The 27586-nt window shown below is 39.6% G+C and overlaps 1 protein-coding gene across 3 annotated transcripts in view; it reads left to right on the top strand.

Annotated features, from left to right (window-relative positions):
* The first annotated feature begins 1004 nt into the window (after nt 1-1004).
* Nucleotides 1005-27586, top strand: part of Ogt (O-linked N-acetylglucosamine (GlcNAc) transferase) — a 37431-nt gene continuing 10849 nt past the window's right edge. Inside the window, exons 1-13 of one of the 3 annotated variants that reach the window (XM_028769982.1) lie at nt 1014-1064; nt 1172-1277; nt 3934-4084; nt 4849-5092; nt 12048-12116; nt 15544-15660; nt 20885-20964; nt 22570-22765; nt 23021-23161; nt 23806-23906; nt 26201-26354; nt 26439-26540; nt 26848-27027. In XM_028769982.1, the coding sequence (XP_028625815.1) occupies nt 1241-1277; nt 3934-4084; nt 4849-5092; nt 12048-12116; nt 15544-15660; nt 20885-20964; nt 22570-22765; nt 23021-23161; nt 23806-23906; nt 26201-26354; nt 26439-26540; nt 26848-27027 (1572 nt within the window). In that variant the 5' untranslated portion in view covers nt 1014-1064; nt 1172-1240. Of the gene's footprint in view, nt 1278-3903; nt 4085-4848; nt 5093-12047; nt 12117-15543; nt 15661-20884; nt 20965-22569; nt 22766-23020; nt 23162-23805; nt 23907-26200; nt 26355-26438; nt 26541-26847; nt 27028-27586 lie in introns of all 3 variants that reach the window. The other 2 variants (XM_028769981.1, XM_028769980.1) reach the window with 2 other exon arrangements.

The following is a 27586-nucleotide window of genomic DNA, read 5'->3' as shown; positions in this document are numbered from 1 at the left end:
TAGTCCCCAGTGGCTTGTAATAATCACTTAATGATGTGATTTAAAATTTTCTAGGAACAAGACAGGAAATATAAATTAATAACAATGTGACAAAAATGTCCAAACACTGGACTTGAAACCGCAAGAGGATCCTAAGAGCTGTTTTGTCAAACGAAGGCAATTCGAAATTCAATGTAGATGTGTTGTTTAGGCAGAAGGCAAAGGAACACATTTAGCATTGTTGAGTTGCCTTAAGCTCAGCGGCATGGCATTCGCAGACCTTTATGATTCTGGAGGAAACAAAATCACAATTCAGAATCAGGAATGTTGAGGAAAAGGAATCCTCTTTAACATCTCTGTGGTTGTTTTTGGCATGCAAACTCATCCTGAATAATTGAGCATTTACCCTGTTACTCTCCCGAATCTCACAAACGATTTTGAATTTTCGGGCTATACGGTTCAAATCGAACACGTTTGGGTTCACTCAGCTCATGGAGAGTAATCCGTTTTTCTCATCAAAGTACTTTAATTAATGGGTGGAGTCTGAATTAAAAAGCGTTCAAATCGAACCAGTTCCCCCATCGTTTTGAACAGCTCTGTCTCTGAAACGCAAATATTCGCATTTACTTGCTTAGAACTAACACACTGGCCTTGTAAACTACCCGTTTTCTTTAGTGTGGAGTTAAACTTTTCTAGACGCTCTGACATTCTAACATCGACATCATTGACCAGGTAGCAGACTCCTAATTTGGCGCTTGCCAAAAAAAAAAAAAAAAAAAAGTAATCGACGGGCATTTTTTTCCCTTCCGTCTTGCTTTTAAAAACTTGCAGGCTCTTGCCCCACAGGGTGCCCTTAACCCAAAGTTGCCTAGACAGGGTTGTCGCATGCGCTCTCTATAGTCATGTTTGTCGCAATGGACTTTGAGCGGAAGGTTATGTAAGAGCAAGTGACTTTGATTACAGTCACTTTGTCGGTAGTGTTGTTACGCGCTACCTCCGCGGGGTACTTGATTGTAACAGAAAGTAGTTCCGGCCTGTGTTGTTTCGTTCGAGGAGCGGTCGCCGCCATTTCAAGACAGTGAGAGGTAGATGTCTAAGAAGAGTCCCTAAGATTCGAGTTCGGTATATTCTGCCGCCCCCTAAACCTTCCAAATCACTGATCCGGCTACTGCCCTTTTTCTGCTACTTCTAGAAACATTTTTATCAGTAGTGGCGGCAGTAGAAGTCAATTATCCCCTTGTTCTGTCTCAAGAAGCTCCAGATGGCGTCTTCCGTGGGCAACGTGGCCGACAGCACAGGTACCAGTGTCCCGTTCTACTTTTGCAGACGTCCCTTTGGGGTCTGGCGCCGTCTTGTATCTCTCATTACTTTCCTCTAACTATCCCCATTACATCAGTGGCATTACTGAGCTCTCTTGAGTTCTACTGCTATCTGATCGGGTTTGGTGCTGCCGTCGGTTCTGTAAACATTCCCTGGTTGCTTGCTTGCATTTTGCTTGCTTTGGGTCTTTTTCGTTGTTGTTTTATCCCATCAGTGTTTTAGCCTTTTCTCTCGGGACGGTTCTATAGCACACGTGCGCGCTTAGTATGTCTTGGAATGGGCTGCATTGGAATCCCTGCTCTTTCTGTCTCCATCGCAACTGCTTCCCCCCTCAATTTCAGTTCGTTGTTCCCTCCCGTACACTCCATCTCCTCCTCAAGGCCCCTCTCCCTTGGCCACATTTGATCCCCCTCTGCCAGTCTAGGGCGGGGATGCTATTTTGGTGTAATCCTAGCCTCACTTTGCATCAGGCAATGACTAGCGAAAGCTCAATGTGCTTCCAAGTAACATCAAGAAGGGCTACTTGAGCCCGCACCCCGCCGGGGCAGCGCCTTCTGGTGTTATTGGGTTGAGCGGCGCCGATTTAGGTTGGAAAATTCCAGGGGTTCTTTTAGCCATCACCCAATTGCACCCGCTGCCCCAGTCCCGGGTTTCCTACCCCGTGAGCCCTCCCCGCTTGTTGCAACCACACCCTTCCTCTGCGAACGTGCCAGCCCGACGGTCGTTTCTTATCCTCAGGGAAGAAACCATCTCGGTGCGTTGCTTGGAGTTGACCACCCTGCCCGCCCTCCTAATTCTCTCTTTGTGTTACTTTCTCGATGTATTCTTCCGCCTCAGCCTCTGGGTTTTCATCTCTTTATTCATAGGGTGTGCATTTCTTTTTTTAAGTTTCCATCCTTGCTTGAAGAGTTTGTAAAGCAACTGGAGTGTAGCTGCACAAGTGCAAAGCGGTTGCCCCTTTTCGACGATTCATTCCTAAGTCTTTGCTACAGAAAATAAGAAAACAACCAAATTGTAGGAGTGTCCTTCAACTGCCTTTCCAGATTGAGGCTTTTGGGGGCGGGAGGGTGTGGGGAACCAGGCTGCGGCTCTTAAGGTTCCCGAGCGGTTATTGTTTTTATTGTTTCGTAGTGCCTAGGTTTTAGTTGCCGACTTTGAACATGTGCGATAAATAGATGACTCTAAAATAGTATCTCATCCATAATTGACGGGAATGGGCTCAATAATAGTCCGATCTTGACCTTCCCGTTTTCCCATCGTGATTTTCAAAAATTTAAGATTCTGCGTTAGGTTTTTGTAAGAGCTTGCCCTTTTCTGACTGTTAACTTTACTTGAGGAAATGGTCATTTTCAGTATTAAAAGAGCAAATAAGCGACTTTGAAAAATAAGGTAATGTGCTAAATTTAGGAGCTAGAAAGTGCTACGGTCTTGTCTAAAATGTAATTTTCTAGTTGATCTTATAGCTCCAACCACAGATTTGGGCACAGATCTTTCTGGTCTTTGTTTTTGTGGTTAGCTGTGCATTCTGTTGGGAAATTGCTCTGATATGAGAGACCTTGGCTCAAATTTGAGCTTGTCCCCATGACCTTGGTTAAAATTAATTACTGGGTCTGTGGTTTCCCATTCTAACCATCTAGACTAGAGAGTGTTGTCCTTGAATTCCTAGTAATGTATTTCTGTGGAGATAAATGTTTACAGCTGAGCCTTAGGCTTGCACCTGAATTTTGGGTTTTATTATGTTAACTAAACCAAGTCCCTCAGAACAAAAGCAATTTTTTTTGTTATTTATTCTGTTGTAGTTTATCCTGTGTTTTATTTATCCTGTGTAGCATTTTAAAGCTATTCCAATTGTAGATTGTTGCCTAGTTATTGAATAGAGTTGTTTTCAATGTCTTAATCCTTCAGTGAGAGCCATGAACACAGCAGAAAATGTCAGGCGGCGTGGGTGGGATTTAGCTAATTTGGTCTCCTTCTGGGTCCTCTCCAGTAGAGGAACAACGTTTGGCGAACCCGTTAAATGCTCTAGCCCTTGACTGCTAACTCATTTTGTTTATCAGTTGCTTTAAAAGTAGCTCTTTGACTTAGGCTGGCTATTTTAAAAAAGAAAGCTGTAAAACTCACAAACATGATATAAAGAGTTAAAGAAACACCTGGTGCCCCCACCCACACTGAGAAAGTGTTAGAATACAATTCAGCTTGAAACACAAGATATGACACTAGGTTATTCTGACAATAAATCCTTGTAACTTTTGCAGATTTCCTGTTGAATGTTTTGTGTCAGTATACTAACTTAGTTTAGTGACTTTAGTGACTCAATCTACCTATGCTTTATAATTAAAAGTACAAAATGTAAGAAAGGAATCTCATTTGGAAGTAAATATTACTATGGAGTTTTAAAAAGGAAGCATTAATAATGGCAAATTTGAAAGAGATCAATTCTGTAGTCTGGGGTTTTAAATAATATGCAGAACACTCTAGTGCTTTACATAGTTTCAAGCATTTTCATCTTTAAGTTTAATATACCATATTTTTACATTTTTTGGTTTGCATTTCTAACTTTTTGTTTCCCCCCTCCTTCCCTCAAATGTTTTGATGATTCTCCAGAACCAACGAAACGTATGCTTTCCTTCCAAGGGTTAGCTGAGTTGGCACATCGAGAATATCAGGCAGGAGATTTTGAGGCAGCTGAGAGACACTGCATGCAGCTCTGGAGACAAGAGCCTGACAATACTGGTGTTCTTTTATTGCTTTCATCAATACACTTCCAGTGTCGAAGGCTGGACAGGTAGGAGATGTCGAGGTAACCTGCCTCTTGGTGCTGAACTTAAAAAATGATAATTAAATATTTGAACTTCAGAGTTTTCCAGGGCTGGGTTTCATCTGAGCCACCAACACACGTGTACTCTTTTGCTCACTTTTAACATGCTAGCTGCTAGTTTTTCTCCCTGTTTTTCAGGGGGTGAGCATATTATCAGTATGACTAGAGTCTTTTCCCCCAGATTTTTTATCACTTGGGGATATTCTTTTTCAGGTAATTATTCTTAGTATACACTGAGCATCCAGACCTGTCAGCTTGAGGGCCTCTGGTAGGAGGGACATAAGTAGTTCAGATTGGAAATATACTCATTAAATTGATGTTGCTTTTAGCTAATTAATCAAATTAATCAAAAGAGAAGAATTTGCTGTGGATCTTTCAGTAAATTATCATTTTGGCACACTTAGGCATTTGAAGATATGTGTCTTTAAATCTTGCCAACAAATGGAAAATGAGACTCATGTACTTTTTATTTTGAATCTTAATGATCATGTTATACAACGTGGCAGTTTGGTAATAGATTCTAATAAGAATTTTCTTATATAAGAACCTGCTTTTTTGTATGAAATTTGGCTACTCTCACCTTAGGAAAGTCTTGGTTTTCTGCTGTATACTAGTTAAAGTATAATGTTCCATAGCATAGAATTTTCGGGGAACTGTTACAGTTGCATATGAGTCATGCCTCCTTTTCTCTAACGTGCATATCTGTGCATCAACACTTTCCGCTTTTCCAGATCTGCTCACTTTAGCACCTTGGCAATTAAACAGAATCCCCTTCTAGCAGAAGCCTATTCGAATTTGGGAAATGTGTACAAGGAAAGAGGGCAGTTGCAGGAAGCAATTGAGCATTATCGACATGCCTTGCGGCTCAAGCCTGATTTCATTGATGGTTATATTAACCTGGCAGCAGCCTTGGTAGCAGCAGGTGACATGGAGGGAGCAGTGCAGGCCTACGTCTCTGCTCTTCAGTACAATCCTGTAAGTAAACGGTTATTGTTGTTTTCCTTCTGTAGCAATCCAAGTGTGGTTTGATACTTCAGATAATAGGTTTTTTTTCCCATGAAAGTCAAGAGTAGAAAGAAATGTTTATATACTTGAAATGATGAAATTGCTTTGATTTGGTCTGCATGACATCAAAAACATCTATCTTATTTAGGAAGTTAAACATAAAAATTATCCTTATAAAAATTTCCATCAACTTTTTTGTAATGATAATTAAAGCTTAAGACACATGGCGTGTATGCATGCATGCATATGTGTGTGTGTGTGTATGTGCACTGTTTTAATGAACTTTGGGTAAATTCTGATGGATATTTATAGCAGTTAGTAATTTTTAAAAAAGATTTATTATATATATGTGTGTGTGTGTTTGTACACACTGCAGCTATCTTCAGACACACCAGAAGAGGACATCAGATCTCATTACAGATGGTTGTAAGCCACCATGTGGTTACTGGGAATTAAACTCAGGACCCCTGGAAGAGGAGTCAGTGCTGTTCTTAACCACTGAGCCATCTCTCTAGCCCCATTAAAAAAAATTTTTAAAGGTGCTAGTATATTAGTGATATGAAAACTAGACTATAAAATGTTCTTAATACCTCCTCCCCAATATTGTTACAAGTAGTGGAATTAAAGCAATTACAGATGTAGACCAGTTTCTTTTTAAATCTAAGTTGCATTTGTTTTCGGAGAACAAGTATTAGAGTCTGTGAAAGATCAAGATTAAATTTAAAAAAGCTATAGGGTTGGACAGTGGTGGTGCATGCCTTTAATCTCAGCACTTGGGAGGCAGAGGCAGGCAGATTTCTGAGTTTGAGAGTTCGAGGCTAGCCTGGTCTACAGAGTGAGTTCCAGGACAGCCAGGGCTACACAGAGAAACCCTGTCTCAAAAAATAAATAAATAAATAAATAAATAAATAAATAAATAAAATAAAAAAGCTATAGGGATGTAAAACTTGCCCAGGAAATTGTTGATATAATGAAGGGAAAGTGGCTGTAAACTTTTAAGAGGTAAGTATAAGGATAGGGGATAGGTCTTGGCAGCAGCAGCATAAACTCCAGCTAAGTTGACATTGAGCATGGAATCACCCTGGAAGTGCTTAATGATTAACTGCCATTATCAAAAGTCTTCTAGAAGCTCAGACACTGCTGTTTCAGATAAATGTCTGTCTGAGTCTTTACCATGATCCTTTGGTGAGGATGGCATTATTTCTAGTTTTGCCAATAATAAAAACCCCAGTAGACTTTGGGTTACATAACTTTTTTAAGATCACATAGCCAGCTAGCAATGGTGAAGTGGATGTTGAAACTTGAAGTTGAATTATCAGAGTGAATGTTAACATGAATGAAAAATTAAAGCTAAAAAGGGCCTTCTTTGCCCCAAGGCAGCCATTGAGCACAGCCTGGAAACCATTAGACATATAAGCCTGTCTCTTGACTCCAATTTTATAGTTTAGGAAACTGAAGCTTATTTTAGTACTTTGCCAAAGCACTGTGATCATTTTTCGTCTTAATATCTTTTTAACAATTATTTTTAAAGTTAATTTTGAAAATTAAAATTAAAAAAATTCTATTGTTTTTATTTCAAAAAAGATAGAAATCACTCTGGAATGGCTGTTTTAAGTTTATAGATGATCTTTGATATGTGGAGTTTGAGTCAGGGCAGGTGCTCCTTTGAATGGCTCCCTTAGTTCAGCTAAATGGTGCTTTTATTTGTGAGTTCATTATAATAAGTGCTTTCTATTCAGTGCTTTTTAGTCTAGGGCGAAATTGCGTAGATTGGAGATAGTGAAAGTAATTTCTCATGTTCTTTCAGAGATATTCAGTGTATATTTGAAATTTAGAGTGTATTTGTAATTTTTAGTTTTAGACAGCTAATCTTGAATGTCCTGCTTGTGGGGCTTGGACTTAATTCTTCTAAGCAACAAGCCTTTCTCTTGTGTGTCCAGTTGTCACAGGACAGTACATTCTTTTCCTTTAGAAATCAGGGTTTCGTTTATCCTTTACCTGTTGAGTGTGTAAACTTGAGCTTGGCTCTCTTGCATAGTTGTAATCTTGGTTAACTTTACTCTGTTATTTTGAGAGGGGATCTCTCAAATAGGTCTTTTAGTCAGGTTGGCCTCCAACTCACTAAGTAGCTGAGGATGACCTTGAACAGCTTAGTTTGTTGCCTCTGCTTCCTCAGTGCTGAGATATAGAGTGTCCATTTTATATGGTACTGTGGATAGAACCCAGGACTTTGTTGCACAGTAAATAAGTACCTCTCCACCTGAGCTAGATCCCTAGGCCCCTGGCTCAGATTTTTAGTTGCCTGTGTGGTAGAGCAGTTAACTTTGTTGACAATATAACACAATATAATTATATTGAGAAGGGAAAATTAAAGTGAGAGACAAAGCCATGCTACTTTCTAAATATATGCTATGTATAGTTTATGTTATTAAATATCTTACCTATTAATGAAACTTAGTGTCATGTACTTCTAAAGAAGCAAGATACCACTAAACTCAATTTCTTGCTTGCATTGGTGTGTCTCTTGTAGGGAGACATGCTTCTTTATTTCTCTGTTCTTTACAATAAGAATGAATTCTCTAGATCTCACCTAAATACAACACAGTGGTTGTGTTCTAAGTTTTCAGAATACCTAATCCTAACTAAATTAAATTTTCTGTCAAATGCCTGTTGTCAAGTCTGTGCTGCCTGTGTTTTGAGTCTGTTCCAGAATATGCATTGTTACTCTAGCATGGCTGGAATCAGTGGTGCTGTTTGCAGTCTGAAAATTAGTTAAGGAAACTCAGGTTATTTTGGTTTTGTAGCAGTGAAAAATTAAAATGTCTGGCTCATTTTACTGGTTTTCAGCGGTGCTTCTCTTTTAAGATTATAGATGTACCAGTGCAAAAGTTAGTTTGTAACTTGATTATAGAAGTTAGAGCCATTTCATTATTATTATTATTATTTGTATTCGGAGCTGCCTTCTGTAATGTTCTATGGCTTAATACATTTGCTGAAACTTTAGCTTGTCATATTTTAAGGTGTTGATTCTTCTGGTATTCTCCTAGAATTGGCCATATTTGGCAATTCCTTTACAAATTATGCATACAGTTCTCCTTTGTGTGATAACTGTGAGCCTGAATTGCTGTTGCTAAGTGTGAAGCTGTTGAGACGCTGTTTTCTGCTTTGATGGTAGATAACACTGTGCTGAGAGCCGCTGACATCCCACCATGTATTACTGTCTTGTTGCTTCAAGAATCCTTGGTAGCTGAATGATGAGAAAACCTTTCATTTCTACTTCTCTCCACTCTGCTTTTTGTTTAGGTTGTTTGGCCAGGGTCACATTTATATTCAAGTGCTGACTGTTGTGTACACAGCTTGGTGAAGAACTGGGGAATTGTGTTCTGGAGGGGTTATCATGAGAGATAGACCTTTCTCCTAAAGGAGAAAAAAAGATGTAAGCTCCTTGGGTGATTATCGTTGGAGAGTATTAATCAGAAGATACCCTTGAGAGGCTGCTAAGAACCTCAGCATTCTGTAGGAAGGTAAACAGCAAGTAGACTCACCAGGCTGAAGCGCTGAGTCAAGTAGTAACAAAAAGTGAGTATAGTAGAGCAGCAGAGTCAATTGGAAGATCTCAAAATAATAATAGAGGCTGTGGAGTTTGAATTAATTTGAGAGGCAGTTGAGAAGCACTGTAGGTTTTTATTGGCCTGGTTTTCCTCAATGTGTATGTATGTAGAGGGGCGTTAAGAGGAAAATCGGAAAGCAGTTGTTATACTAGGGAGGGATAGTTAATGCAGGGACCCCTTATTTGTGGTTCTTTACCTTTATTTAATCATACTGTTTTTCCTTGGTTTTGTTACCCTATTAAGTCTACTCAGTTAAGAAAGCCCAGCTTAAATCTCTCCTTTGAATGTATTTACTTTATTTTCCTTGGTATTAGGCATAGTATTAAATCAAGGTTTTCATGAAAGTTATTAACTAGAGATGGGCAGAATGAACCAGATTTAAGCAAAGTGATTCTCTTAAAAGATACTCTTTTGATTTGACAGATAAAGCTGAATCTGATGCAGGGTTCTGAATGGACATTTTTTTTTTGAGAATTGTAACTTTCTTGTATTTTATGGACATTAAGTATTTATTACATGTATGCACATGAATGGTTGTCTAGATTTGGCTTTCATAGTTTCACTTATTTTGGGTTTTGAAAATACTGTTATGTGTATGTGTTCTATCTGTGGAAATGACTGTAGTGTTCTTGGAGGCTGGAAGGTGGTGTCAGATAACCTGGGCCTGGAAGAGCAGCATGTGCTCTTAACCTTTGAGCCATCTTGTCAGTCCTGTTTTGCTGTTTTTGAGACTTGATTCTCATTTAGTGTAAGCTGGCCTTGAACTGATTATATAACTGAGAATGACCTTGAATTTGTGATTATCCTGCTCCCACCTCCCAAGTGCCAGCTAAAAGAGTTTTTGTTTATATTTGTGATACTAGGGATCAAACTCAGGGCCTTGGGGCTCTACTCTCTGCCATTCTACTCTTCTACTTAATAGGATATGGTTTGTCTTTTCCTAAAATGGACTTATTATTTTACGGTAACCTTGAAGGTATTTATAGTCTCATCTTTTTATAGCTCTGGAGAGCAAACATAGGGTCTTTGGCATGCTAGTTAATTTTTCTACCAACTGACCTACACTGCTAGTCTATAAGGTAACCTATTTTTGTTGTAGTATGCTGTGATGAATGTAGATGCTATAACTAAATATAGATAATCATCCATCTAAGAGTTTATAGAAACTAACTGGTAAATTATGTAACAGTGGGTAAAAATATATAGATGGGGCTGGAGAGATGGCTGAGTGGTTAAGAGCACTGACTGCTCTTCCAGAGGTTCTGAGTTCAGTTCCCAGTAACCACATGGTGGCTCACAACCATCTGTAATAGGATTCGATGCCCTCTTCTGGTGTGTCTGAAGACAGCTATAGTGTACTCATATACATGAAAAATGAATAAACAGATCTTTTTTAAAGATACATCCACTAGTCAGTTATTTATTGTGGTGATTCTGAAATTTATGGCTCAGAGTAGTCATAGAAATCATTGAAAGTCTATAAAATGCTCATCACCCACTAAAGTAGAAGGAACTTGAGTAAGCACATTGGATTGGATATTTAAACATAGCCTTGACAGCCTGACCTTTAAGGTTCAAAGGCGGAAACCTACACAAAGTAGATAGGAAGAGTATAAAATTATTTCTCAGAATACAAATAGGACAAATAGGATTTCAAAGTGCTTATCACAGATGATGATTAGTCTGTAATAAGATTAATGGTACCTGTGAATTGTTTGCTTATTTTATTTATTTATTTACTCATTCACTCATCTATTTATGCAGTGGAGGCTGGCTTGGAACTCAATATGATAGATAACACTTGGAGTGGGGGTAGGGGCTTGAACTTATGATGATATTCCTACCTCAGTTTCCCAAGTGGTGGGATTACAGGTGCATGCTACTGTACCTTGCATACATTGATGCTTTGTGGATTAATATCAGCCTGTGCTCAAGGTTGTGAGAAGATAGGCCTACTCTTCCAAAGCATTAGTTACTGCCTGAGGGACAGTACTAATTAAGGTGGATCATGGAATTGTCCCAGTTTAGCCAGCCTTTACCTTATTGGTTCATCCAGTGACTGACAATGTATAGTATAGAAACAGCTTTATCAGTAAAGCTAACCCATTCTATAACCCATTATACTGTTACTGGTAGAATAATGGAAATAATTCTTTGGACTACTTGATAAAATTTCACCTTATAGGATTTATTTTAAGGTTCTTTCACCCACATAACAGTTCAGGATGATAAACATGCTTCATATTGCCATCATCTCTGCTTGTTATTGACTGAAAAATTCCACTGACAAGAAGCAGACTTTGCAAATAAAAATTTAAGCGTACTGTCTGTTGAGCATGTCATACTGATGAACAGACTGGTGAGTCATAGGACTAGCAACATAATTGAGCTGCTAATAAAAAGCAGAGTCAACCACATTTCATTATTCACCCACTCGGCTCTGATGGCACTTAATACTAATGAGTAATCTAGAGGCAGGTGGCAGGATTGAGGCTGTGGTTGGATGGTAATCCTTCTGCCTAGGCATGAAATAAAGTCAAGGTTTCTAAATAAGACTGAGAGCCAAAAGGTGGGTTTGTTGACAGGTAATCACTTGCTAAGTGAAACACTCTTTTTCCCCATTGTGGAAAATTTGTGGTCCTTGATACAGGAGTGATTCATCATAACCTTGAATAAAACAATTGAATAAATATTCAATCTTTTTTTTTTTCCTCAGAGGTTGACATTTGGAGAAGAGAGAGGCTCTAGAAAGGTCTTGTAGTCTTGTGTTTGAAACTGATAAGGCCAAATATATTTGAAAGGATGTTAGGCCGGGCGGTGGTGGCGCACGCCTTTAATCCCAGCACTTGGGAAGCAGAGGCAGGTGGATTTCTCAGTTCGAGGTCAGCCTGGTCTACAGAGTGAGTTCCAGGACAGCCAGGGCTACACAGAGAAACCCTGTCTCGGAAAAAAAAAAAAAGAAGAAGAAAAAAAAAGGATGTTAGACGATAGTGGCATATACAGATCTCTCAGCCAGAACTAGAGCAGCAGCTGATAGCAAAACACATTTATATCTGTGCAGCTAAAGATAGTATTCATACTAAGAAGAGAAATCAAGTCTGTAAATAATGTGTTTTAAGTTCAGGTTAGGTTTTCACTATCAAATTAGTTTCAGTTTTTCTGAGAACTAGATGAGTTGTGGGCCTATGGTGAAGTTTTGTCAAATGCTGCTTTGAATTGACATTAAAATGACAACTAGATGCACAGATGTGATGTTGGGATAGTTTTGATGAGGAAACAGTATAGAATTAATGATACTGTCTCTGGATTTTTAGGATTTGTACTGTGTTCGTAGTGACCTGGGGAACCTGCTCAAAGCCCTGGGTCGCTTGGAAGAAGCCAAGGTAGGTGTTTGCTAGAACACATTTAAGCATTAGTTATGAAAACCTGTACCTTTTGCCAAGTCTTCAACTCTTCATTGAGCTATCTTCACAAAATAGTCCTATGAAACTGAGAAAAACTGTTGGCATGACTTGCCTCAGACTAGAGCAGGACCAGGCTTTTGGCATAATCTATTCTAAATCCGGGGGTAAAGTAAGAACGTGAGCATTGTGGAGCCTTTCTGCTGAGTTAGAGCATCTTTAATAACAATGGGCTCCATCGTGGTCTTATGTGGGAATCAATAACATTCCTTCAAATCTGAGGCTTGCCTGCTAGTGACAAGCAGAGTGCCTGTGATTTGGCTCAAGACGCCTATATGATGCAGGTGCCATTGAAAACGCTGCTCTTCTAAGTCCTTTGTGGCTTGTAAGTGGAGAAGAATTTCATCCAAATGTTACCCTGTAATACTGGCATTTAAAATTCTTATTTAACCTTCCTCCCTTCATCTTCCTCACCCTTTTACAATGGAAGAAAGGCTGTTAAAATATTGCAAATTAATAATTGGAACATCCTGCCCCTCTTGTCCCAACTTCCTCCTCAAATTCCTTTCCCCCTTTTCCCAATCCTAGTTGTCTATCTTTTTTTTCTTCCTCACTTCCTTTTCTTTTATTCCTCCCCACCCCACCTCCTTTAAAAAAAAAAGTCAGAAGGACAAAGCTGGTTTGTTTGGGAAATGGACTGATCGAAAGAAAACTTGCCGAAGTGGAAAGGTGGCTTTTAGCATTCTGTGTTTCCAAATAATGAATTTGAACACCAGGTTGGGTTAATTAAAGCTTTTGATATAATTTACAATTAAATTTATAAATGCAGTTGTCTTGTTACAAGCCACCTTACGCAACCGCGCTGCAGGGGTGAGGAGTGGGGAGAAACCAGAATGCTTCTGAAACTCCCACCTGTTGCTCTGAGCCCCACGCGCATGCTAATGCGTGGAGTGTATGCGCAGCGTAGCTGTCTGTTTGACTGCTCATCCAGGGAGGGAGAAGGCTTTTCAGCACCACCTAATGTTAAAAAGGCACTAGTTTTAAGTGCATAACTTAATAAATTCTGCCAACACTATGGATTAACCTTTGTAGGTTTCCAGCTGATGAACTATGTTAATTTCAATCTTAGCTGATAAAGTGATTGGTAATTTCTAGAACAAATATTTGCTATGCTCTTATCAATTGTCACCCCACCAAGCGGACAGCTAACATGAATTGCACTTCACTGCAGCTTTAGACATCGGTTTAGGCTGAGACGTTGCGCCTGCCTTAGGTTGCTGACTTCTTTATTTCAGAGCTCTGGAGACACCTAGTTTGAAACATGTCATTCTGTTTTTTTTGTTGTTTTTTTGTTTTTTTTTTTTGTGAGAACTTAGTAAACCAGAAAATACTCTTGAGTGAAATGCAATGTGTTTCTTTTGTAATCAGTGCATTTGAAAATTCAAGCCAGCATATATTCCTAGTAGATGGAATCAAATTAAGTTGTCTTTGTAGAAAATGAAGAGCCTTTCTTCCAGCAAAAATCCCTGCTGTATGCAATAGCCCTGATTAACCCTCTCCCTTCTGCATGTTTCCCATGTTACAGACTTGAGACTGTCCTCATTCCCATATGTAATAGACATCCAAAGAATTTCAATTGCTTTGTTGAACTTTTACTAATGATCTTGTTTTTATTTTCTCTCTTGTTTTTGGTTTTTCACCATTGATATTGTATTTAGAAGGTTTCAGGTGGGTGAAACCTCCTATTCCATGCGTAAGGTGCCTCGCTGAAGGGAGCTCGAGGCCTGGATCTAGGGCAGACACACAACCTCCTCCTCCTCTTCCAGCAAGGAACGCACCGAAAAGTCACATGATGAGAAATATGGTAACGGGTTTGTAACTGCCACAGCAAAACAATTTGCCTCCATGCCTGAATCTTCTGTCTTGTGGCTTCAGAAACAGCTTAAAATAATTTTATTTACAAGCAAGTTATGTAAAAGAATGTTTTATACTATAGCCACAATTCTGTCAAAAATAAGTAAAAGTTAATTAAGATATTAAAATTATTAGATAATTTACTAGTAAAAGCTTCTAACTCTTCTTGTTGTTCATTTTTTTTCCTTTTTCTTCTTTGTTTGGATTGCAGCATTCTGCTCTTCTGATGATGCGCTGTGACCCTGCAGTAGCGCAAAGGCTGCGCAGCGTTAATGCGCATTGCGTGCGAATGAGCCCCTGTGAACGGTTGACTAGATGAGTAATCTGATTGACTGGCTCTCTCAGTCCTATTCTGTAGCCTTTTTGGATAAAATTGGGTTTTAACGTACCTTGAGTCCAACTAATCTCATTAAGCAAATATTCTCTATGGGCCTGTCTAGTAGATTAATGGATCTGGTTGGCCGTTTGCTGCGTCTAGGGGTGTTCTATGTAGCGCAGCAGTTCGCAGCGATTGCGCAGTGCGATGCTGTTAGGTGGCGCCCGCGATGTTTGCGCTCGCATTACAGGGACCTCAACCTAGGTGCAATCCTGTCATGTGAGGTTTTATTTTCTTCCTCTTCAGAAGAGAGGGATGTTGTGAGTCTGAAACTTAAAGCCTAAATGATAATGACTGACTTGGCAGAAGCATTTTTGTATGGCTCAGTAGCTTACTTTTTTGATCTTAAGAAAGAACATTGTTGTAAGCAGCAGTTCCCTCACCTTTTTGGTTCTAATAAAATGCATGATGAGAGATCGAAGACTTGGGGAAGTTATATAGGAAAGAAACTTTCTGTTGTTGTTTGCTTTGTCTTATCCTCCCTCTACTCACTTTGTAGCTGAGGATGAGCTGGAACTTAAGATCATCCTGCCTCTACTTCCTTAGTGCTCAGATTACAGGCCTGTTCCCCATACCCAGTTTAAGAAACCGGTTTTCTGTTTTTCTGTTTTACTTGATTATGAAATTTGGGTGTCTTTTGTTTTTGTTGTTTGCTTTGGTTTTGGTTTTCTTGTGATGTCTCACTTAGCACTTTTTAAAAACACATTTTGGGAAATGTGGTCTGTGGAAGCTTAGACCTCATGGTGTCCTCTTGATCATCAATTTCTAGAGCCCATATAGGTGTTCAGACAAGAGGAGTCTGGCATTAGTGTGTAGCAGCACCCAACCTCCCAGATGAGTCCCGGGATAAGGATTATTGCTCTTTGGTTGGCAGAACTGAACATGGTGGTTTGCACTTGGGTTCTGGTGGCGCAGGCGCAGGAGCAGCCAGCTGTGGCAGCGCATTAGTTTTGGCGCAAGCGAGCCTATGCTGCAGGGTCACTTTTGACTGGTCAGAGAAGAAATAATGATATCACCTTATTCCCCCTCCCCAATCTTTTTTTTTTTCCCCCTTTACAAATTTTCCCCTTTCCCCTTATCTCCTTCCCCTCTCGTCTTCTTTCATTAAACCCTCCTAAGGCATGTTATTTGAAAGCAATTGAGACGCAACCAAACTTTGCAGTAGCCTGGAGTAATCTCGGCTGTGTTTTCAATGCACAAGGGGAGATTTGGCTGGCGATTCATCACTTTGAAAAGGTTAGTCATTAATTGATATTTTATGAAATGTTTATAGGTACAGAACGTTCTTACTAGACTAAAACAGTAGGCATTTACTTAGCCAGTTATGTAATATTTTTGTTTTCTTGACAATATCGCAGCATTTGCAGATGGTATATATAATACGACGGTTTTTGAGATTTATACTGAGAGTATACTTCAGTAATTGAAAATATTTTTTTATTTATGTCACTGTTAGTTTGGTATTTTTGAGAGGTCTCATTCTGTATAGAATGAATGGCTTACAACTTACTATGTGGCTCAGATTGGCCCTCAGCCTAGTGGCAATCATCTTCAGCTTCCTGAGTGCTCAAATTACAGGCATGAACTACCCCCATCTGGTTTTAAAATACCCTTTTCCCTAAAAGTAGTAGATATCTCTTTGAGTGAAGCAATAGTACGGGCTGTACAGGGATCCCTTGTGAAGAGTGACATGCGGGAGAGGAGGAGGAGGCTTCCAAGTGTCTTGATGAAAATGCTGATTCCAAGGCTAGAATAGGAAATAATACAACATTGTCTGGAATCACTTGTTAGATCAGAAAGCAAGCAAGTACCAATTTACTTTTTCATACACTTGTCTTGCTATTTTTTTTCCTTTTTTTAAAAAAAAGTCTCATATAGCAGAGGAAGACTTTGAGTTCAACATTTATTTTTACTCGTTTATTTTTACTTTTTATGTGTATAAGTGTTTTCTGTCACCATGTAGGTACTGGGAACTGAACCAGGGTCCTCTGTAAGAGCAGCTAATGCTCTTAAGTTCTGGTCAGTCTTTCCAGCCTTAACCTCCTCAGTGCTAGTGTTAGAGGTGGGTGCCACCACATTTGGCTTTTATTTGAGAAATAACTGTTCAGAGTTTTGGCCCATTTTTAAAATTTATTTGCTCTCTTACTTTGAGTTTAGGCCCTCACATATTATTAATATTAGCCCCTTCTTAGATGTATGGTTTGCAGTATTTTTAGCTACTGTCAATTGTCTCTTCATTCTGATAATTTTCTTTGCTGTGTATAGTTTTATATGATTGCATTTGTCTCTTTTAGTTTTTTTTTTTGTTGTCTGTGCTTTATTCTTTTTTTTGTTGTTTTTTTTTTGTTTTTTGTTTTTCGAGACAGGGTTTCTCTTTGTGGCTCTGGTTGTCCTGGAACTCACTCTGTAGACCAGGCTGGCCTCGAACTCAGAAATCCACCTGCCTCTGCCTCCCAAGTGCTGGGATCAAAGGTGTGCACCACCACTGCCCGGCTCCTGTGCTTTATTCTTAATGCAAGCAGAACAAATACTGTGTGTGGTCACAGTTAGGTATGGAGTCTAAAAAAATATTGGGCTGAGGAGGTAGAGGTAGTAGGATCCTTGGAATACAGTGGCCAGCCAGCTAGCCTAGCCAGATTGATGAGATCCAGGCTCAGTGAGAGACCTTGGCTCAAAGATAGTGTGAAAAATGGTTGAGGAAAGCCGCTCCAATCTCTGGCATCCACATGCATATATATTGCCACATACATGTACATATGCACAAATGTGTACATCTACATCAAACACGTGTGCAACACACTCTTCACATTTAGCAGTTTCACAGAAACAGTAGAAAAGTAGGTAACAGGTTCTAATGGGGATAGGGTTGAAGTAGGAGCAGCGAAATGTTGGTTAAAGGCTATAAATTTGCAGTTGACTGTGGAATTAGTGAGCTATTTATTACACTGGATGGTGACCACATTTGTATGTATGGTATATTTCAAAATTGCTACACAATGGCTGTTTTAGCCCAGGAGTTGAAAGTGAACCTGGACAACATAAAAATTGTCTCACTTGACAAAATGTACTATGAAGAAAAAAAGCAAAGCAAAACTAAAAATCCATATATGCTGGCACAGGCTAGTAATTCTAGTATTCAGGAGCTTACAGCAGGAGAAATTAGAATTTGCAGAACCCAAGGTAGAGAGAACTGACTGTACAGCATTGTCTTCAGACTTCACCGTCCATATACACAACAACAATGAAATGGTTTTTTAAAAAATTTAAAAAAAAACCTTTCACATATTTGTTTGATACAGGCATGTAGCCTATACTGACCTGGAACTGGCCTTTTGCCTCTGTCTCCTCAGTGCTGGAGATTTATAGGCATGTACTGCTAAACCTAGTAAGAATAGATTTTTAAGGCAGGAAGTGGTGACACATATCCTTAGTTTCAGCAAAGGCAGGTGGATCTGTGAGTTCCAAGCTGAGTAGGGCTATGTAGTAAGATCCTCTCTCAAAACAAACAAAAACCAAAAAGAATAGATTTTTTTTTTTTTTTGGTTTTTCGAGACAGGGTTTCTCTGTGTAGCCCTTGCTGTCCTGGAACTCACTCTGTAGACCAGGCTAGCCTCGAACTCTCGAACTCAGAAATCCACCTGCCTCTGCCTCCCAAGTGCTGGGATTAAAGGCGTGCGCCACCACCGCCCAGCAAGAATAGATTTTTTAAGTGTTTATACTTTTTAAAAAAGGGAAGTTGGTGAGGGGAGGTGATGAATATGTGTGGACTTGATTTATCATTTGGTATTTAATGTACTAGCTTTAATTTATAAGAGGCTGGATAGATGGCCCAGGAGTTTAAGAGCTTTGACTGGTTTTCAAGGGATCCGGGTTCAATTCCTAACACCCACATGGTAACTTATCATTTGTAACTCCACTCTTAGGGGATCTTTGAAACAGGCTGTTTTGACTCTTTACTATGTAGACCAGTCTGGCCTGGAACTATATTCCTTCATCTGGCCTTGGAGTACTAGGATTAAAGGTGTGTACTACCACACCTGGCTTTGATTGATCTTTTGACAGCATATACATAAATCGAACTATACTCTGCCCCACAGATAACATACTTTTTTTTGGGGGGGGGGTGTCAAGCAATTTTTTTATGTAACGAAAGGAATCAAACCTAAGGCTTTGTACATGCTGGACAAGCATTCTACCATTGAACTACACTCTAAATTTTCTTTATTAATAACATTCTATGTAATAAAAGAAGGAACAATAAACTATTACCATTAATAGGTTTAGGCATTTAACAGTGGCAAAGAAAGATATAGCATTGGATGTTGTTCCTTGTGAGTAGGACTAAATTCCACTGGTGAAGTAGATGCTCAAAGAAATGAGGGCTGCGTGTGTAGTTCAGTGGTAGAATGCTTGTCTAGCATGGGCAAGGCCAAGGATTATGATTCTTAACACACACACAGAGCTTGGGGAGGTATTGGGGGAGACACAGATAGGTTTTATGCTTCTAGTTTAAATGAGAGGCTAGGCTGGGCGGTGGTGGTGCAGGCCTTTAATCCAGCACTTGGGAGGCAGAGGCAGGTGGATTTCTGAGTTCGAGGCCAGCCTGCTCTACAGACTGAGTTCCAGGACAGCCAGGGCTACACAGAGAAACCCTGTCTCGAAAAACCAAAAAATAAATAAATAAATGAGAGGCTAGATAGATGCCTCAGGAGTTTTAAGAACATTGGCTGATTTTCCAGAGGACCCAGCTTTGATTTCTAGCACCCACTGGGAAGCACACAACCATTTATAATTCTAGTCTCGGGATCTGAAGCCCTCTTCTGTTATCCAAACATGTTTACCTGCTGCATGCATTTCCAGTAAACTAATTTTTTCTTTTTCATTTACATGTGTTTTGTGCACAGATACACATGCAGACAAAGCATGTTAAAAAGACACCAGAGGAATTTCATCAGCAAAAATGTCAACTATGGATTTTCATAGGACAGTGATCTGAGTTTTCTTTTTCAGCAAGGTGTAGGAATGAAAGTAGAGATTTAAATGAAATGTGGATGATTAAAAGGGGATGAGATGTTTGAGATTTGCTTCAAAATTATCTGGAGAAAGGGGGAGTAGGTTAGAATACATACTAAGTAAAAGCCATTGTGATTTATGTATTATTAAATATGGTAAGTTAAGACATGGGTTTATTGCCTTCTTTGATTCTGTGTATTTTTGAAACTTTTTATGAAAATTTATTGATAAGGAGCAGGTGTGGTTCATGCCTATAATCTCAGCCCTTGGGACGTTGAGGCAGGAGGATTGATTGCAGGAGTCCTAAGCCACACTGTCTTCTATAGCAAATTCTAAGATAGCCTAGGCTGACAGCAGAGTTAGACTTTACCTCAAAACAAAAAGTTCAAAAGGTTTTCAGGGTAGATATCTGTAACTATAGAAAGTCTAAGCTAAGTGAGTCTTTATCTGATAGAGACTTGTTTGTTATCTATGTGAAGAAATGTTTCTAGGAATATTTAAAATATTTGAAGTTATTACCTATCAGTTTTTGGTTAAATTTGTATTTACTATACTAGAGGATTATCTTTCTAGTGCCTTGGCTATGCTAGCCCAGCATTCTATCATTGAGCAACTACTCCCCAGCACCAGGATAGCATTTGCTTGTTTCGAAAAAGTGTCTCATATAGCCCCAGGCTGCCTACAAATTTACTGTGTAGCTGAGGATGACCTGAAGTTCTGCATGTCCCTGCTTATACCTCCTGGCTGCTTGGATTATAGGCTTTTGCCATATCTGGCTTAATGTTACAACTCTAACAAATCTTACTGAGGACTTGCTGATCTGTGTTTATGGAACAAAGTAACACACATACTTTGTTAAGAGCTCGCTGCTTGTTTCTGCCACTCTCTTTTAGAAGAGTTAAACTGACTTGAGTACAATGGGCCGAGCATTACAAATACTCTGTATGGTAGCACAAGCCTTTAGTGGCAGCACTTGGGAGGCAGAGGCTGGTGGGTGGAGCTCTGTGAATTCGAGGCCAGCCTGGCCAGAGCTACATAGTGAGACCCTGTCTCAAAGAACAGACAAAACAAAAGGAAGACGACATACTCTGCTCAGTTAGATTGGATCCATTTTGCTTTTGAGAAGGTTTTTTGTTTGTTTTTTGTTTTGTTTTTTTGTTTGCTTTCTTTCTCATGATGTAGAGAATGGAATCCAGGTACTGGAGTATGCTGGCTGAGTGCTTTGTTGCTGAGCTACAGGACCAGCTCCTCCCTCTAATTATTTTGACATTAATGAAGGTTTATAGATGAGAGAGAACTAAATAAGAAATGCTTTTGAAAACAAACTGAGTTTTATTCTAGAAAATGTAATTGGCTATCTAAAGCTACTTCAAAATAAAAACTGAATGAGAAGTTAATCTGATAAGGTCTTATCTTTTTCTAAGTAATTTTTGTCTTGAAATTTTAGGCTGTCACCCTTGACCCAAATTTTCTGGATGCTTATATAAATTTAGGAAATGTCTTGAAAGAGGCACGTATTTTTGACAGGTAAGAACGTCTTTGTAATCTGGACTAAAATGTGGCAACAGCTTCCAGAAGGGCATTTATCTAGAGTGTACTTTTCCCTCCTGCTTTGTTACACTTTACTTAACAGATGTATGTAGTTGGATGACTTTTCCTTTTTGGTTTTCCTGAATACTTTTATCCTTACACTTAATTCAGTTGAAATTTCCTTTACTGTAAAACTGTTAGAAATGACTACCTTTTGGACTGAATTGTTCCATTTATCTGATTAAAAAAGCGAAGTAAAACTTGACTTTTGACTGTTTTGTTACAGAACTGCTTTTCAAGTGTGTGTGTTTGTGTGTGTGTGTGTATTGTATGTGCATGTGTGTGCAGGTGAATGGTACATGGGAGTCCTGAAGAGAACATTGGTGTCCATCCCCATCCAATCATTCTGTAACTTATTCCTTTGAAGTACTCTCTCCTTGAACCCAGGGTTCACAATTTTGGCTAGGTTACCAGTCAGTAAGCCTCAATGATCTCCTGTGCCCTTCCCCCAGTGCTGAGGTTGTATGCTTTTCTATATGGTCATACCTAGCTTGTTAGGTGGGTTCAGGGTTCCAAATTCAGGTCCTCATAATTACACAGCAGACTCTCTTAACCACTGATCATCTTTCCAGCCCCTTGATTTATTTGATTTTGTTTTATGTGTATGGGTGTTTTGCCTGCATGTATGTCTGGGGACTATGTTGGGAAGCCAGAGAGGGCATCAGATCTTGTAGAAGTAGAGTTATATATACATGGCTGTAGTTATACATGGCTGTCAGCTGCCATGTGGGTTCTAGGATTCAAATCATGGTTCTCTGGAAGAGCAATCAGTGCTCCTGTCCACTGAGCCATATCTCCAGCCTTAGATTTGTAACATTTTTGTTGTTAAGGGAAAGCTGAGCAGGAACACACAAATGGTTTTCTGTGAAAATATGTTTTACAGTCTGACACTTGGAGACTGAAGCAGGAGGATTGCTATGAATTCAAGGCGAGGTCCTTGATAGAACAAGACCCTGTCTCAAAAAACATACTGGGCTTGGGTGTAGTTGCTTATACCTGTAATACTACTAGCACTTGAGAGGTCAAGGGAGAAGGGGTTGCTCAGAGTTGGAGGCCAGCTAAAGCTACAGAGTAAAATCTTAATCTAAAAAAAAAAATCAAAAAGCCACATATCCCAAAATACAAATGTAGGGCTAACAATTTTTACTCAGTGGTAGAGCCCTTGTTTAGCATGCATGGGGCCTAAGTTCAGTTCTTAGCACCACAAAAAATAAATTTTATTAAAAATGAGATTTTGGTATGCACTAAGACATACCGAGTTAATTGTCAGTAGTTGAAATTAATTGACATTTCATTTAATAAAATATCCATTAAAGTTAGTTGGGTGAGATGGCTCAGTGAGTAAAAGATTAAGCCGATGACCTGAGTTCGATCCCTGGAACCCACAGTGGAAGGAGAGGAGAAGCAACTTCATTCACAAAGCTGTCTTCTGCCTTCCACATGTGCAGTGTGGTCCATGCCAACCTGTACACATGTCATAAACTGTAAGAATAATATGTTTAACATTTTGTGCATATGTGTTTGTTTTTGTTTTTCTCACAGAGCTGTCGCAGCTTATCTTCGTGCCTTAAGTTTGAGCCCAAATCATGCGGTGGTGCATGGCAACCTGGCTTGTGTGTACTATGAGCAAGGCCTGATAGACCTGGCCATTGATACCTACAGGCGAGCTATAGAACTGCAGCCACATTTCCCTGATGCTTACTGTAACCTAGCAAATGCACTCAAGGAGAAGGGCAGTGTAAGGATTTTGTCTTTTCTTTGTTATGTTGTTAGAAGAGAAAAATCATCATTGTACGTATTAAGTATTGAGATGGTTATATTGGTTTCCTTTGGAGTTTTGGTTGTTGGGAAGGAGGAGGATACTGAAAATTAACCATTTTGTGGTGTGTTCCCAGCCATTAGACTCAATGACGCAGTTACTTGAATTACTAGAACAGCAGCAGCCTCTCTGCTTCTTCTGTGGAGCTTTTATATGGTTCGTTTTATTTTCCAGGTTGCTGAAGCAGAAGATTGTTATAACACAGCTCTTCGGCTGTGTCCTACCCATGCAGACTCTTTGAATAACCTTGCCAACATCAAAAGGGAGCAGGGCAACATTGAAGAGGCAGTTCGCCTGTATCGCAAAGCATTAGAAGTATGTTCAGTGCTGTGGCTGGAGGGTCTAGCCTAGCCTGTGTGACAGTAGAGGGAAAACACTTTAGTTTGCCTGCCTCTGGGTTTATTTTATTTTACTTTTGGTTTTTGTTTTTGAGACATGGTTTGTCTGTGTAACCCTGGCTGTCCTCGAACTCACTGTATAGGCCAGGCTGGCCTCGAACTCAGAGATTCCCAAGTGTTGGGATTAAAGATGTGAGCCACCACTGCTCAGCTGTCATTCACCTCTTTAAGAGGATTATTCATTATTGATGTAAGGTCCTATGACACCCCTATATTGAGTTCATTATTTTATGCATAGATGAGATCTGTACGAAGATATTGAGTAGTAAGCTAAGTAAAGCTATTACAATGAAGAACTCAGGCCTGTGTCTATTGGTTAGTAGGTATAGTAGGAGTTTAGAAAAGAAGCAGCATTACTCAGTGTTAGTAACAGGAAGAGAGGCATACTTCACATTTGAAATGAAGATAGGTATAAAGTGGAGGAAGCAGTAGAATTTGAGCTACTAGACCAAGGAAAAGGTGGAGAGAAGTCAAGGCACACTGTGCCATTCTCAGAGTTTTGGGAGGTAATTGGGAGATTACTTTTGCTATTTAATGTCCTCTGTGATCATCACTCTGTAGGTCTTCCCAGAGTTTGCTGCTGCACATTCCAATTTAGCAAGTGTACTGCAACAGCAGGGCAAGCTTCAGGAAGCGCTGATGCACTATAAAGAAGCCATACGGTACGAAACTCATAGCTTCTCTTTTCTATCTCTCTAAAACCCTCCCATAAACCATACCTCCTTGCTGTCAAATACATGGCCACCTTTTTCATGAATTGTTGTAATACACATATATGAATATGTATTTGTATGCATATATATTTCTAAATATAACTTGCACAACCTGTATAGTTAATGCTACTTGTGTGTATGTTTTTGGGCTGACTATTTTGGTATTGGATAACCAATTGGTATGCTCTTCCCTACAGAAGACTATCTCACTCTGACAGTATCACTTAGATACCTGTATATCTTTGCATAGGATTGAAGCCTCATGGGTTTTCCCCCACTCAGCATTTTTTTGTTTTTTCTTTTTTGAGACAAGGTTTCTCTAAGTAGCCCTGGCTGTCTTAGAACTCACTCTGTAGACCAGGTTGACCTGGAACTCAGATCCACCTGCCTCTGCCTCTCAAAATTCAGGGATTAAAGTTGTGTGCCACCACCACCTGGCATCTTATTTTTTTTAAAGGCATGGCATAGTGGTATATGCTTTAATCCTAGCACTCAGGAGCTTAAATAGGTGAATCTCTGAGTTTGAGGCCAGCCAGGGCTACATGGTAAGACCGTGTGTAAAACAAAAATTTGGGGCTAGAGAGACAGCTCGGGGATAAAGAATACTGGCTGCTCTTCGAGAGTATCTAGGTTCAATTCCTAGCACCCATGTGATAGCTCACAACCATCTGTAAATAATAATAGGAAATCCTGGCTTTCAAGGGCACCAGGCATGTGCATGTTACATAGGGATACATGTGGGCAAAACATCCACACACATATAAAATAGTAAAATAATTTTTAAAAAATTAACTAAGCTTTTTATGAGACGGTTTCATTATGTCGCTCTGGTTGTTCTGGAACTCACTGGCCTTGAACTTACAGAAATCCACCTACCTCTGCCTTCCACGTCCTGTGTTTAAAGGCATGTATCTGCCATATTTGGCTTATTGTAAACTTAAAAATCATTAAAAATTATTCATCTGTATCTGGGTATATGTAGAGCATATAGATCCCTATAGAGGCCAGAAGAAGGAGGGTGGCAGATCTCCTGGAGTTGGAGTAAGGCAGTTGTGAGCTGCCCCATGTGGATGCTGGGAACCAAACCCAGGTCTTCTGGAAGAGCAGCCAGTACTCTTAACTGTTGAGCCACTTCTCTCAGCCCCTTGTTATTTGTCTATTCATTGAGTTACTTATTTTTAGTTTATTTTTTTCCCCTGAGACTGGGCCTCTCTCTGTATCCCTGTCTGTCCTGGTACTCCATGTGGATCAGGCTGGCCTAGAACTCACAGAGATGCCTCTGCCTTTGCCTTCTATGTACTGGGGTTAAAGACATGTCCTATTTTAATTTTTAACAATTATATTTCATTTATTTCATGTGCGTGGAGGAAATGTGGGCATATACTGCAGTGCCCATGTGGAGGTCAGAGGACAACTTATTGGGGTTGTTTTACCTTTTTTTTTAAGATTTATTTATTTATTATATGTAAGTACACTGTAGCTGTCTTCAGACACCCATATGAGGGCATCAATCTCATTGTAGATGGTTGTAAGCCACCATGTGGTTGCTGGGATGTGAACTCATGACTTTTAGAAGAGCAGTCAGTGCTCTTAACCGCTGAGCCATCTCACCAGCCCTGTTTTACCTTTTCATGTGGGTTCTGTGGTTGAACTTGTGTTAATCAAGCTTGAGGTACGTTTACCTGCTAAACAATCTCAATAACCTTTTAAATTACTGCTTTTTTTTTTTTTTTCAAAGACAGGGTTTCTATATCCCTGGCTGTCCTGAACTTGCACTGTAGAAGTGGCTGGTCTCAAGCTCACAGAGATCTGCCTACCTCTGCTTTCCAAGTGCTGGGAACATACCCAGCTTATTATTGTCAAAAGATTACTTTTAATTATGTATGTATTATATGTGTATACAATGCCCTTAAATTCCAGAAGTAGGTGCTGTATCCCCCTAGAGCTGGACATTGATGCTGGGAACAGAATTCAGGCTCTGCAAGAGCAGTGAGAGTTCTTAATTGCTGAGCCCCAATTATTGAATAATTTACTGTTATTATTTAATAATTTATTATCGAGTAATTAAAAGTTTGACATTTAAGAGGTCCTAAAATGACTCTCCTTCACTCTTTGGTGCTGGGGCCTCAAACTAGGCCTCATGCTTGGTGGGCAAGTATTGTAATGCCAAACCACATGCCAAAGCCCCCAAGTGCTTTATGACAAGATTTTACATGAGATAATCAAACCTTTGTCTTCTTCAGAATCAGTCCTACATTTGCTGATGCTTATTCCAATATGGGAAACACTCTGAAAGAGATGCAGGATGTTCAGGGAGCTTTGCAGTGTTATACTCGTGCCATCCAGATTAATCCTGCATTTGCTGATGCACACAGCAATCTGGCTTCCATTCACAAGGTACTGGTGTTTATTCAAATACGGGGTACCTTAGCACTCAAGTAGCATTGTAGGAAACTCCTTACAAGTTTGTTTTCTTTCTAGGATTCAGGGAATATCCCAGAAGCAATAGCTTCTTACCGCACAGCTCTGAAACTTAAGCCTGACTTTCCTGATGCTTATTGTAACTTGGCTCATTGCCTACAGGTAAAGCATAAATGGTTTATTGTTTTTCTTTCTGCATCATTACCACTTTTTAATTGTGTGCCATTTATTTATTTATTTATTTATTTATTTATTTATTTAGTCAAGTGGCGACCATAGGGCAGATTTCAAGAGTCATTTCTCTTTTAGCACGTGAGTCCTAGGCATTGGTCTTCAGTTGTCTGGCATGTAAGGCAAGCAGCTTTACTCGCTGAGCCAGCCTCAAGACCATACACTAGGAGCTCAAATACTTGTAAACAAAATCTTTGGGTAGGATTTTTGGGTGATAATTTCTTTTTGCTTCCTCTAGATTGTCTGTGATTGGACAGACTATGATGAGCGGATGAAGAAATTGGTTAGTATTGTAGCTGAGCAGCTAGAGAAGAATAGGCTACCTTCTGTACATCCTCACCATAGCATGCTGTACCCTCTTTCGCATGGCTTCAGGAAGGCTATTGCGGAGAGGCATGGGAATCTCTGCCTGGATAAGGTGACTCTTGTTTTAATCTTTTTGTTATAAACTAAAATGCAGATAGAGAAAACCATTCATTGTATAAATCAAACGTATGGCTTTACCAACTAGAAATGAAACTGTCTTAGCTACCCTAGAAGCCACTTTTCACTGTGGCCTGACTTCAGCTCAATTCTTCATTTCTAATGGTGGTGTTTTCTTTTAAGGTGGAAATCTAGGCTAGGCATGGTGGTACAAACCTATAATCCCAGTACTTCTGTAATCTCAACACTTAGAGGCAGAGGATGGTGAATTGAGGCCAGCCTAGACGACATAGCAAGCTCCTGCCTCAAAACCACAAGCAAGCAAAAACTCCATCTAAAAAGCAAGCTAAAGGCAACAACAACAAAAGCCTCACGTGGTGTTTAAATAGAGCGTTGAGTATTACATATTCAACTTTGAGAATATGAACACTACTTGATAGAGTTTATTATCTGCTCCAGGAAACAGAGTGGTAGATTCAAATCAAAATCAATCAATCAATCAATCAATCTCTCTCTCTCTCTTTCTCTCTCTCTCTCTCTCTCTCTCTCTCTCT

Source organism: Grammomys surdaster, unplaced genomic scaffold (genome assembly GCF_004785775.1).
Source record: "Grammomys surdaster isolate TR1022 unplaced genomic scaffold, NIH_TR_1.0 197, whole genome shotgun sequence".
NCBI classification, from domain to species: domain Eukaryota; kingdom Metazoa; phylum Chordata; class Mammalia; order Rodentia; family Muridae; genus Grammomys; species Grammomys surdaster.
Note: the sequence above shows the minus strand (reverse complement) of the source record. Positions and strands in the feature narration are given on the sequence as shown.